At 38.0% G+C, this 12,194-nt stretch overlaps 1 protein-coding gene across 2 annotated transcripts in view; it reads right to left on the bottom strand.

Annotated features, from left to right (window-relative positions):
- tango6 (transport and golgi organization 6 homolog (Drosophila)) overlaps positions 1 to 12,194 on the bottom strand; it is a 30,664-nt gene that overhangs the window by 16,344 nt on the left and 2,126 nt on the right. For both annotated transcript variants that reach the window (XM_059336167.1, XM_059336166.1), the window contains exons 4-13: positions 11,304 to 11,463; positions 10,322 to 10,428; positions 9,317 to 9,479; positions 7,594 to 7,661; positions 6,519 to 6,631; positions 5,731 to 5,907; positions 4,706 to 4,832; positions 4,345 to 4,548; positions 2,076 to 2,219; positions 300 to 839 (exon numbers count right to left, since the gene is read on the bottom strand). In XM_059336167.1, the coding sequence (XP_059192150.1) occupies positions 300 to 839; positions 2,076 to 2,219; positions 4,345 to 4,548; positions 4,706 to 4,832; positions 5,731 to 5,907; positions 6,519 to 6,631; positions 7,594 to 7,661; positions 9,317 to 9,479; positions 10,322 to 10,428; positions 11,304 to 11,463 (1,803 nt within the window). The remainder of the gene's footprint in view (positions 1 to 299; positions 840 to 2,075; positions 2,220 to 4,344; positions 4,549 to 4,705; positions 4,833 to 5,730; positions 5,908 to 6,518; positions 6,632 to 7,593; positions 7,662 to 9,316; positions 9,480 to 10,321; positions 10,429 to 11,303; positions 11,464 to 12,194) is intronic.

Here is a 12,194-nt window from a genome sequence, read left to right on the forward strand (position 1 = left end):
CAGTCATGTATTCCACCTACACAGACACCTACACACTCTACCGGGGCGGTCCCTGAGGCTGTAGGTGCACAGAGGTGATAACAGGATGCCTGTTGAAGGAGAACCAGGGCCAGAGATGCTGGGAATGCCCAGAAGATGAATAATACACCACACTGGTAACCATGAAGTACAAAACCAAGGGCAAAACTTTGTATTGCTGAGAGGACCTACACAGTATTTGTTTAGTTTTAAGAAAGAGCATCATAACTGGTTGATGCTAATAATAAGACCAAATACAAGTACATAACCAAGAAACCTACCATGAGGATCTTCTCCTGGGCCTGGACAGCTTCTGGGTTTTTCTTTTGCACCATCTGGGTCAGGACCCTCAAAGCGAACGCTCTGGTTGGCACATCCGGGTCACATGCCTCTAACAGCCAATCAGAAAGGGGCTTGGTAGGTGGGCAAGGGGGGTTACTGGTACCAGAGGTCCTCCCTCCACCTTTTGGACTTCTTCCTCCTGCAGAGCTTCCAGAGGATGCTGGCTGTCTGATGTGGGTGTTACTAGGTAAATGACTGTCTGAGGGAGATGAATGAGGACTAGTCTTTGAGTTGTTTGCTTCAGTTTGCCTAGTTTGCTCATTCCTAAAAGGGACAGTGTTGGGCATTGCTGTCCTTTCAGGGTTTCTGGAGGGCTGAGCATCAAAGGTAAAGTTTTCTGGCTTGTAGGCGCCGTGAGTGGCAATGACAGCTCGGAGATTGGATGCCAGCTGCTGGATGACCACCTCAGGGTGCTTCTGAGACAGCGTCTCCAGTGGAGGGAGCAGTTTTGACATAGAAGAGTAGTCCTCTGCACTGAGCTGTAATATTAAAAAGAGGAGAGGTCGATTGGGAGAAAGCAGGGTGTTATTAATTACATTAATGTCACATTAATTCATTTTTAAATAATTATTTTAGACTTACAGAACAAGCGTATTGATTATGCATTTATAAGGGCACTTGGGGTTTGCTGCTCTGTCTCCTCAGAGTGTGCTGCTCTGAATAAGGCAACGACAGCTCTCCTCTCAGAGTGACTATGAATGTACATAGTAGGGCTGGGCGATATGGACCAAAAGTCATATCCCGGTATATTTAGGCTGAACATCGATAAAAAAATATATATATCCCAATATTTTTATCACAAAGTGAGAGCAAATGTTTAGTCAAAGTCAAAGCCAAATATGACATGTCACAAGTAGTTTTACTGAAATAACAGTAGTACCTTTTTTTTTTTTTTTTTTTAAATCAAAGCTCCATAAAGTGCACATTTAAATAAAAACATATCTTAAATAAAAACAGCCTTTTAAATAAAATAGGCCAATCTTTTTCTGAAAAAAATATATGTATATGAGAAAAGAATAACAAACACGGCAAAATAAGTAACAAGAGAGACCCTAGTAAGGGCAGCATTTATATATAAAGAAAGAAAAAAAAAGATCTATATCGATATATGCAATATGGTCCAATTCCATATCACATTTAAAATATAAATTAGATATAATTATATTATATAAAAAGAACATATGTTTGATACTAGGGTTGGGCGATGTCTACCAAACTGGCATATGACAGTATCATGATGGATGGTACTGTAAGCACAAGTCATCAAAAACTGATCAAATCATGTGGAAAACAAAAACTACACTACAGGGGCTATATCCACCACTAAGAATCATCATCATCATCATCATCATCATCATCATCTTGTAAGTCATTTCACCAGTAATAAGTGCACTTGACACTTAAGATACTTTTAGACACCCAGAAGTTCTCTGTTTTGAATGGACAAAGCAGTTTAGCCACCACAGCTTCTGGCTACTTTGGATCATATTTTCAGGTTGCTTCTATCCACCTACTGTTATCTCAGTTCATAGCCAAACATTTATATGATAATATAAATACAAGTAAAAAACATACAAGAAAAAATAATGTATGATATTTACACGAGGGAGTTCATTAACAGTGCAAAATTAGTGCAAGTGTATGAAAGTGTATCATGACATAGATGCAGTTTAATAGGCAACATGTGGATGTGTGGTGTTTGCAGTTTTCAGTACCTGAGGTTCTGACAGGAGAGTGGCCACTAGGCCCATCCCCATGCTCAGAGTCTGGCTCTCCACTGGGTTCCCAGGATTTGGACCAGTGGCCTGATCCAGACCCACACAGGCCCTCTGAAGCAGGGACACCATGAAGTCTACCACCTGGAGAACAGGCACAGAATTACACATGGCACAAATAATACACAGAAAGAGATTCAGCGGCTGAAATGTGTTCAGGTAGAGTTTGTAGAAGGAATATGATGTATAAAACGTGGTACTAAAAATTTGGAATATATTAAATAGGAAGTATATATCTATAAAAGCAAGAAGCGTCTGTGTGTGTGTGTGTGTGTGTGTGTGTGTGTGTGTGTGGATGTGTGTCTAGGGCATATCTAGCTGACTGTTAGACTGACCTAAGATTTCGTATGTGGCTTCCATATGGCACTAAGGTGTGCATCCTCGATTTTTGAAGATTTTTTAATTCATTTTTAAAAATATCATTAGGGGAGCTCGGCCCCATTGTGTGATAGGCCTACACCTGGTCAGTAACACAATTCACTCTGGATTTCCACACCTGACTCATCTCATCTGTAAGTCTATTTAGCCTACCTATCTTTAGGAGTTTTAAAGTGCGCTACAAGGTTCGATTTGACAATAATATTCCAATAGTTTCCAGCGAATATCAATATTCAATGTGTAAGTGCTGGATGGTGTGGGTACCTTATGAAAAGTGTTTTGTGGAGTTGCAGACGTTGTAGTGTGGCATGTAATGTATGAATACATACTTCCTACGGGCACTGCACTAGTTAAACTGAAAGAAATCTCAAATAAGTAATAATTCAGTGAGGTAAAGTCAGTTTATAAAGTGAATCAGAGCAATTCTTAATCTGGAAGGGAATGTTAGTTGACCCAACAATAGCAGCCAGCCAGGCGGCCAACATAAACCTGACCAGAAATGAAGCAATTAGGCTATTTTTGTGTGGCAGCATGACTCACTGTGGCCTGCTTCCATTACAATAACGTCCACAGGAACACAGACTGATTTAAAATAGAAATATGCTAGAGAAGGAGAGCTGAAATCCCAGATGAGCCTCTAACTCCTAACAGAGGGTAGGACATGACACATTTAACAAAACGGAGACACAACATTAATTTAGGATACAGAGGCCTTCATAACAAGGACAGAGTTCTGCACAAGCAAGCAAAGTCATCTACAGTATATTGTTTTGTGCCATTTGTGGGCTTGTTCACTGTTACTTCAAGTAGAAAAAAATTATCATTGGATTCTCTACAGTCACACAAGAATGTGTGACCAAAGAATGACTGCAAATCTTGTTTTAGTAATTTGCGGTTAGATCTTCTTATTATTAGCAATAAAGGCTTGTTGTTTAGTGTATCTGCTCTGCAACAAATGGGTAAAAGTTTGATGAAGTCTCTTGGACGTGTGACAGAATTCAGGGCTAGAAATAACCCAGGGAGCTGGAAAAAAATTAACCTTTGCAGAGATGATGTTGAATATACAGTAAAATAATGGTTGAGTCTTGTAACATAATTGTTCTCGACATAAATATTCCAGTTATTTTAAAATATATCAGATTTAAGTAGCAAACCATATTCCTTTTGATTTCCGACCTCTGAACATGAATGAGGGCATGAAAATGGGTCACCCAGGAGTCTCCCCTTTACAAACACACCCACTTTTATCACTTTTGGTGTGACATATTTAAGTGGTTTTCTGATGTGTATGACTCTGTTTGAACCTGTCCCGTAGATTGCATTTTTTGGGATTTCTCCTCTGCTACTTAAACACAATGTTTTGGTACAAAGCACAATTATGTACGGAATGGTAACTGCAGAGAAAGTGATTTTAAGACTCTGGTAAGATACTGTGCCTCAGTTTAAGACTTAGTTGAGTGAGTTTTTACATATTATGTTGAAAGTTAGATACGGCGTGATGGACAATCTAAATAAATTCTCGGAGATATGGCTGCCATTTCTGGCTCACCTTGCTAAATATGACACTGACTCTGACCAGCAAGGAAATTCATAGAGTGCCATCCACCTCTAATTGTTTAGAATTTACGTTATGATGTTAATGAGATGGGGCAGTTTACTTAATTATTCTTTTTAAATATGCCCTGTGTTTTGTTTTGTTTGTTTTCTGCTTGTTTGTTTGTATTGCTATTTTTTCTTGTTTTTTTGTGTACCCTGTTATAAACAAAAATTGAATCAATTAAAAAAAAAAAAAAAACATGCCCACTTTTCTCCCGCATATCTATCCACTCACCTGTGAGGTTTTCCTCAACAGCAAAGTATGCTGCAGAGACTCGACCATGGAAGCCAACACCTGAAGCAAAGTGAGTCTCTGGCCTTGTCTCGCAGCTGAAGCCAGCAGCTGCTGCTCCACCTCCAGGAGAGTCATGGCTGACACGTCCAACTCCTGTTCATCTTTCTCTTCTTTGTCTTCTGCAGCCGCCCAGCTGGCCAGCTCCTGCAGGAGAAACAAGTTGAGGATGAACTGTCGACTGAGATTATCTTCTACGTAGAGCTGAGCACACTTCTTTGCTACAGTAAACACAATGGGAGTATTTTTTTTACACCAGAATGAATCGTGTTTTACAGCTGTACGATATGTGTGTACACCTTACCTGCAGCAGGGCCAGGAAGAAGTCTCCAGGCAGGTCACAGTCTGGGAGTTCAGCTAGCAGCTGCATCAGACAGTCCAGCCTCCACTGCTCTCCTGACACCTTCTCATACAGAGCATCGTCCTCTTCACTGCGATACAAGAACAGAGAATTGAGGAAAGGCACTGAGAAATAGAGAGTAATTAAACTAGGGATGGCCGTTTGTAAGAAACCTGCCAACTTGAGCATCTATAAAGTTAACGATAAATTAATACTCCAGTATGTATAAATACATGTATACATGGGCAAAATAAAAGATATATATATACAGTACTGTGCAAAAGCCTGTTTTGATAATGGATGCCTGTATTTTGAATGGATGAAAAGAGACTTCCTCTAGATCGTAAAACTAACTCAAGTTCGATTAAACTGTAAAGATAACGTCAAGGAGTACAATGTTTTATGTTTTAGCCCCCGGAGAGGCATGAGATTAGTTTTCACAGTAATCTTGCATATTTGAGTGTATTTTGTGTTTAAATAAATTTTGGATAAAATTAAACCTAGTAATTCATGCTAGCAAGGTGTGATACAGTAAGCTAGTTTTTCTCCAATTAATACTCTTGTATTTTTGTGTGTTTTATAATTGTTATTGCAACTTTCAGTTTGCAAACTGTAGCTTTATCCAACTTAATTCTCAGCTCATTGGCTTATTGATGTATGGCCGCAGAACTGAACGCCCGGCCGTGTTTCAGTGTTTCAGACTGATAAGCAGTTATAGATAAAAATTAAAGTAAAAAAAATACACAGATCAATTAAAAATTCCACATGATCAAACAAATTTTAAATGACCATTAATCTATCATCAATTAATTTTTCCCATCCATAAATTAAACTAACAGTCATCATCGCAGCCAAGGTGGAATAAGATACAAGGTGGCTCTTTGACTGTTGCTGATCGGCCTAAGACAGTTTAAAGGAACTGTCCTGTTCTTCCTTTTGCATCATGTTTTTGTTCTGTCCATCATGGTATAGTATATGTGTCAAGTCACCTGCAGCTCTCTCTAGAGCCGAGTCTGGCTCCTCCATCACTGCCCGGTGTAAAGTGGAATCCTGCTGCAACCTCGCTCTCACATGCCTGCAGACCTGACAGCTGCCTCAGTGTTGACAGGGCTGCAAATGTCTCAGTGTGGCTCAAGTACCACAACAAAATCTCCTGACAGGGGGCGCTGTGGAGCACAGAGAACACATAGCTCACTTTCAGGATCCTACTTTAAAGCAAATGGACTACAGTTTATGTATACTTTGCATTTATGACTTTTTCCAAGTAAACATTTTTACAATAATTGATGAGGATGACAGCCAGAGACTAGAGAGTTGCAAAACCCTTCTCTCATGTTGCAGGTCAAATTGACCCATTTCAAAGTTTAAAATCTAAAAAAAAGTTTTTTAATGTGAAATAAAATATATTTTTTTATTGATTTAAAAAAATCAATGTTGTGTAAAACCATTTCATTTTATATATAGGTATTTTCAATTTACATACAAAAAAGTTTTGATATGCATTATTTATGAAAAACAAGTGAATTATCCTCATTGAACCATGATCTGTGAGAGGTAAAGAACATCATTGCACTAAATATTGATTGAAATGGTTCGTAATTGAGTAATTCATTGAGTCTAAACAATGTTTATTGTTTTGTTTTTTGGTTTCTGACACTTTTGGATAATTAAACATGCCCTGGGTTATTGCTGTTCCTTTATGTGGAGTAAGGCTGTTATAGTTCTTAATTCTTAGAGTAGCAGTGTTTGTACATGAATAACTTAGAGAAAACATTACCGTAGGTGGCAAACGTTCTGCTTGGTGAAACAGAAGAGTGTAAAGATGACGGGAAGGATTTCTCCGAGAGCTTTGAGAAGAGAAGATGACGGACTGTTTCCAACCACCCAGATCTGACAGCAACAAGAGACATAAGAGTAAGGGATTGTGTAAAAAAAAAAAAGTGTGTGTCTATTTTTTTTTTTTTTTTTTTTAAACAGATGAATTGAATTATTAGCAACGTTATTTGGGTTTACAGAAATCAATAAATATAATTTGGCTACAGTTATATTATACATTATGACCAGTGGTGGAATGTACCTAAGTACATTTCCTCAAGTACTGTACTCAAGTACAATTTTGAGGTACCTGTACTTTATTTGAGTATTTCCATTTTATGTAACTTTATACTTCTACTCCACTAAATGTTGAGGCATATTGTATACATCATAACAGTATATTAAGCAGTTAAAATGAACCCTACCTTGAGAAAATTAAACAGCTGCTTACAAAATTGCATCAATAATAATAATACAATACTATATTTGGAATATATAAAACAATCTGAGTGGGTCCATTCTGCATAACGAGTACTTTTACTTTTGATACTTTAAGTACAATTTGATGTTGATACTTTTGTATTTTTAGTTAGTAGGACTTTTCCTTGTAGTGGAGTTATTTCACAGTGTGGTATTAGTACTTTTACTGTAGTAAGGGATCTGAAAACTATTTCCCACCACTGCTTTTTACAGACGAATGAAAATATGAGCAACTTCCTATGTGTTTACAGAAATCAATGAATATCATTTAGCTACAGTTATGATATACATTATGACACCATGTAAAGAACTAAGCATAGATTAAATTCTTGCATATTACAGCAAATAAGACTAAATCTTACTTTACAAGTGTGTTTTTTGGATTTTCATCACAAGTGTTCAACATAAATAAAGTACAGTCAAGGGAACTGAGACATCAAGGTTACATTCTGTATATGGCAAAGTCAATGACATCTTGAGGGTCTGAGCTATGATTACTGCTATGAATTTGAAGTGTATCATTGTAGTGTTGAGTGTTTGCCTTTGGGTGTTCTCACCTTGTACACATCATTTATACAACGAGTGAGCTCCCACTCCTCCACAGCAGCTTGGAAATCACCCTCGTCTGGAAAACAAATGAAACATTGTTCAGCTCAGTAGGTATTTTTAAAAAAAATAAAGAGTTAAAATCTTGATCATGATTAATAATCATTCCATGTGTCAGTTATATTTAAGTTATAACCATTTTGTGTCAAACCTTTGTCATGTTTCATTTAGCTTCAAGTGTTAATCATGTATTGAATATAAATCACCCTGCTAGTGGTGAAGAGAGTCAGCGAGCTCTGTGTGTGTGTGTGTGTGTGTGTGTGTGTGTGTGTGTGTAAAACTCAGTGACCCCTTTAAGATGTGTGTGTGTATCTCATGTGCCTGTGAGACAGGACAGAGAGAGTGTGTGTGTGTCTTCAGTGCATCATGGCACCAGGCAGGCTCTGAGACAAAACAAGACTAAACGGTTACATCTGACCTGGAGAAGGCAGCTGCACCCGTGTATGCATGCACCCAACTAGTGTAGTGATGTCAGATAAGACAGCAGTACATGACAGGTCTAATAGTTTGTTTTGAAGTGTCTGGTGGTCAAAAAATGAGGGGCAGAGATGTATCAGGGTGTTTTCACAACCACAAGTTTAGTCCATTTCAATCGAACTCTGGTGCCGTTAAATCCTTGCTACGGTTCGTTTGGTTGCTTGTGCATGTACTTACATTTATGCACTGTGAAAGCAAACCAGACTAAATTCAAATCAAATGTAACAATTTCACTCTGATCCAGACTAACCAAACAGACTTGGGTTGTGAAAGCGCCATAAAAAAAAGAGAAAAACCTGAGCAACACAAGAGACCTTCACTGGTGAACCATCGCAGGGTTTGGTTTTGTGTTGCTGATCTGATAAAAAAAAACAACTAGTAACACTCTTAAACTTTGCAAGAAACTTTGTCGGCAGTGAGTTTTTGCATATCTTGTGTGGACTCTTGACATTCAAAAGAAGTGGATTTTTTGTTAGATGTTGGGACAATATCGCATACATTTCAAGATCCTCCTCACCACCTACAAAGCCCTAAACAACCTTGCCCCTTCATACCTGACAGATCTCCTCCATCGCCCCATTCACCCCCACCGAACGCACTCCTCTGACGCCAACACCCTCACCATCATCACCAGGACCAAATACCGCACCATAGGGGACAGAGCTTTTGCCATTGCTGCCCCTACCCTCTGGAACTCCATCCCCCTGGTCATCCGAAACTCCGACTCACTGCCGTCTTTCAAAAGTCAACTCAAAACCCACCTCTTCAACATCACTTACAACACCTGATAAATCATTTTCCACCCTCTGTCTTCTTATCTCTTTCCTATCCACTGTATTGTTGTTTTTGAATATTTGTATGCGTTTGTATGTATGTGTGTATGTACTGTATGTATTGTACATTTGTATTCTTTTTCACTCTGTTTTTTTGTAAAGCATCTTTGTGTATTCTGAAAAGCGCTATATAAAATTGATGCATTATTATTATTATTATTATTATTAATATCTAAAATTTGCCTCTACAGTATCTGACTCATCATACATCTGTTGTTTTAAACAAAGTAATGATATCTAGCTGGACAAACAGGACAACTACTGTCTGTTCTCCTGACAGAAAATTCAACACAACCACAAGCTCCTCTTTGCTTTTACTATTAATAACTCCAACACATGTGGATATGATGGGTTTGTTACTGACTGGAAGCAGTGGTGCAGCAGTGGAGCGGGCTGAGCAGAGGAGTGAGTAAGTACTGCTGTGCAAAGCTGGGCTTCTCCTGCACTGTGAAGAGCACCGCCCTGGTGGCCACTCGCTGGAACTGCTGGGCTGTTAGCTTGTCCTTGAAGTGCAGGAGGTCAAGGATCTAGATGACAACAAAAGGATACAAAAAACAATCATTACACTTCAAATAAACAATTCTTACGCAGTCCAACTCACACTCATGAGGAGAGTCATCAGAGTGTGTCTGCAAACTGTGAAGATGTCTTCACTGCACAGCTTAGAATAATATGTGTTGTTTACATTTGTTTAATCTGTCAAAAGGGTTTAGCTGACCAGTTTTTGTTTTTAAAACTGTGATCGCCTGGGTGCTCCTGTTTTTGCCCCATTTGACTTATTTTAGTGAAATTGCTTTATCCATATGCACTCACTGGCCATTTTATTAGGTACACCATGCCAGTACCAGGTTGGACCCCTTTTGCCTTCAGAACTACTATTAATGTAGAAAACGTAAAGAAACGGTAGACATAAAGTTGCAATAAGTGGTAGAATAAAGATTCATTAAGATAAATTCTACATATATGTACATAATTAGTAATTTTCTGCTGGCATTTTTATCTTGCCTTATGTTGCAGCAACAGTGCTGCTTCTTTCAGCATGTCTCAGGAGGTAGAGCGGTTGTCTAGTCATCAAAAAGTTCAAGGTTTGATCCCCGGCTCTCACAGAGTGTTGAATTGTCCTTGAGCAAAAACAGTGAAACCAAAACCGCTTGACAACTTACATGGCAGCCTCTTCCATCCTATGAATGTGTGTGGGTTTGGTTGAATGTTGGCATGCCTTGTAAAGTGTTCTGAGTGGTTGGTAGACCAGAAAAGCACTATTTAGAAGCAATCCATTTCCAAGAGAAGGGCCTGTATTAAGTACAAGATCTCTGTGTGTGTGTGTGTGTGTGTGTGTGTGTGTGTGTGTGTGTGTGTTACAGCTGACCTGAGGACAGACTTGTCTGTAGTAAGTGTCTGCTGAGGCAGACTGTTGAGGGCAAGTAACCAGGATCTTCGCCACACTGTCACATTTCCTCCAGTCTGACTCGCCCCCTAGAGAACAGAAACAGTGCTTTAGTTAGAGTTGGGACACTGTAAAATGTTTGAAAAACCCAAAATGTGGTAATTTGCTCATCCCTTTTTTTTTTCTTTTTTTTTTTTTTTACATAAGTTCAACTCAAAACTGCACAAAGACAATGAATTTAGTGTTTTACCTTATATCAACTTCATGGATTTTTGCAAAGATATACTTATTCTGGATTTGATGCCAGCAACACATATCAAAAAGAGTTGGAAATGGGGCCAACAAAAGACTGGGAAACTTAAAAAACAATTTACGAGTTAATTGGTAACTGATAGTATCATGACTGGATATGAAAGTGGCATCATTGAAAGGCTTAAAGGGATAGTTCAGGATTTTGGACATTAAGTTGTACGAAATTTTTTCAAGAAACAAAATAGTGCCACGTGACCATGCTGACCAATGCTTTGTGATGGAATGGATGACTCAATGTACTTTATTCATATAGAGGTTACCAAATGTTGCCAATTGAATATATGTCAGAAAGGATAAGCAAATGATCACACTTTGTTTTATTTACATTTTAAAATACATCCCAACTTTTTGGGAAATAAGGATTGAACAGGATTATTAGTAACTCATAAATAAAAACAGAATGCCTCAAATTTAGAATGAGTATATATATATATATATATATATTCATAGAGAAGGTAATGGGTCGCAAAGGATTTTTTTTTTTAAATCACACTTTTCACAACATTACAACTTTTTCAGAGTTTTGGTTTGTAGGCAAATGATAAAATAGAGCCAAACATATGGTTAACATGCATTACATTTGAGAGTCTATTTATATCTCTACTTATTTTACTGTGCTCCTTCTTCCATCGTTACCTCCTCTCATACACACCTGTTCCTCCCTCCAAGATGGCTCTGACTACAGCCTGGACACCACCGGGCTGCATCAGGCGCTCAGACAGCAGCTGGCCACACAAACGCCTCAGCCAGGTGGGAGCTGATCCCAGAGCTGCCCTGCTGCCAGAACCACTGGAGCTCCCCACTGCAGCAGGCTGGAATGAGGGACAATTACATGTAAAACAAGTCTCATGGACCTATGGCCAGTGGTGGAATGTAATTAAGTACATTAATTTAAGTACAATTTTGAGGTACTTGTACTTTACTTGAGTTATTAATACTCCACTACATTTTGAGACAAAGATTGTACTTTTTACTCCACTACATTTAGCTTACAGCTTTAGTTACTTTTCAGGTTGAGATTTATCATAAAATATATGATCAATTTAAAGTGATTAGACTTTTGTTTAATTAAACCACATGGAAGTATATTAAGTAGTTAAAATGAGCCCTGGTGAGAAATGGTGTTAGCTTTTAATTGTTATTATTTTAAAGTCAGCAATTGTTTATTGATCAATTTATTTTTTTCCTATTTATTCTTTATTTCCTCAGTTCTCATTTATATATTGGCTAAAAATGAAATACATTGTTTGCATAATGTATAATAATGTATAACAATGTTAAATATTAGACAACAGAGTGGTTGAAATGTGCTGCCATCACAATAATACATTTCCCCACCTCTAAAATTAGCATCAGCATCAGTCATTTTTTTTTTTTTTACATTAGCAGGAATGTAGCAGAACATGGAAGTGAAAGCAGTCCTCTGTTTATTTGTTTGTGCAAATATTTTGTCCCTGAATTCAATGAATAATCATGACAAATAATCATGATCTCAATTTCATTCAAAATAATCATAATTTTAATGTTGGCCATTATCACTCCT

This window comes from Centropristis striata, chromosome 6 (assembly GCF_030273125.1).
Source record: "Centropristis striata isolate RG_2023a ecotype Rhode Island chromosome 6, C.striata_1.0, whole genome shotgun sequence".
Lineage (NCBI taxonomy): Eukaryota > Metazoa > Chordata > Actinopteri > Perciformes > Serranidae > Centropristis > Centropristis striata.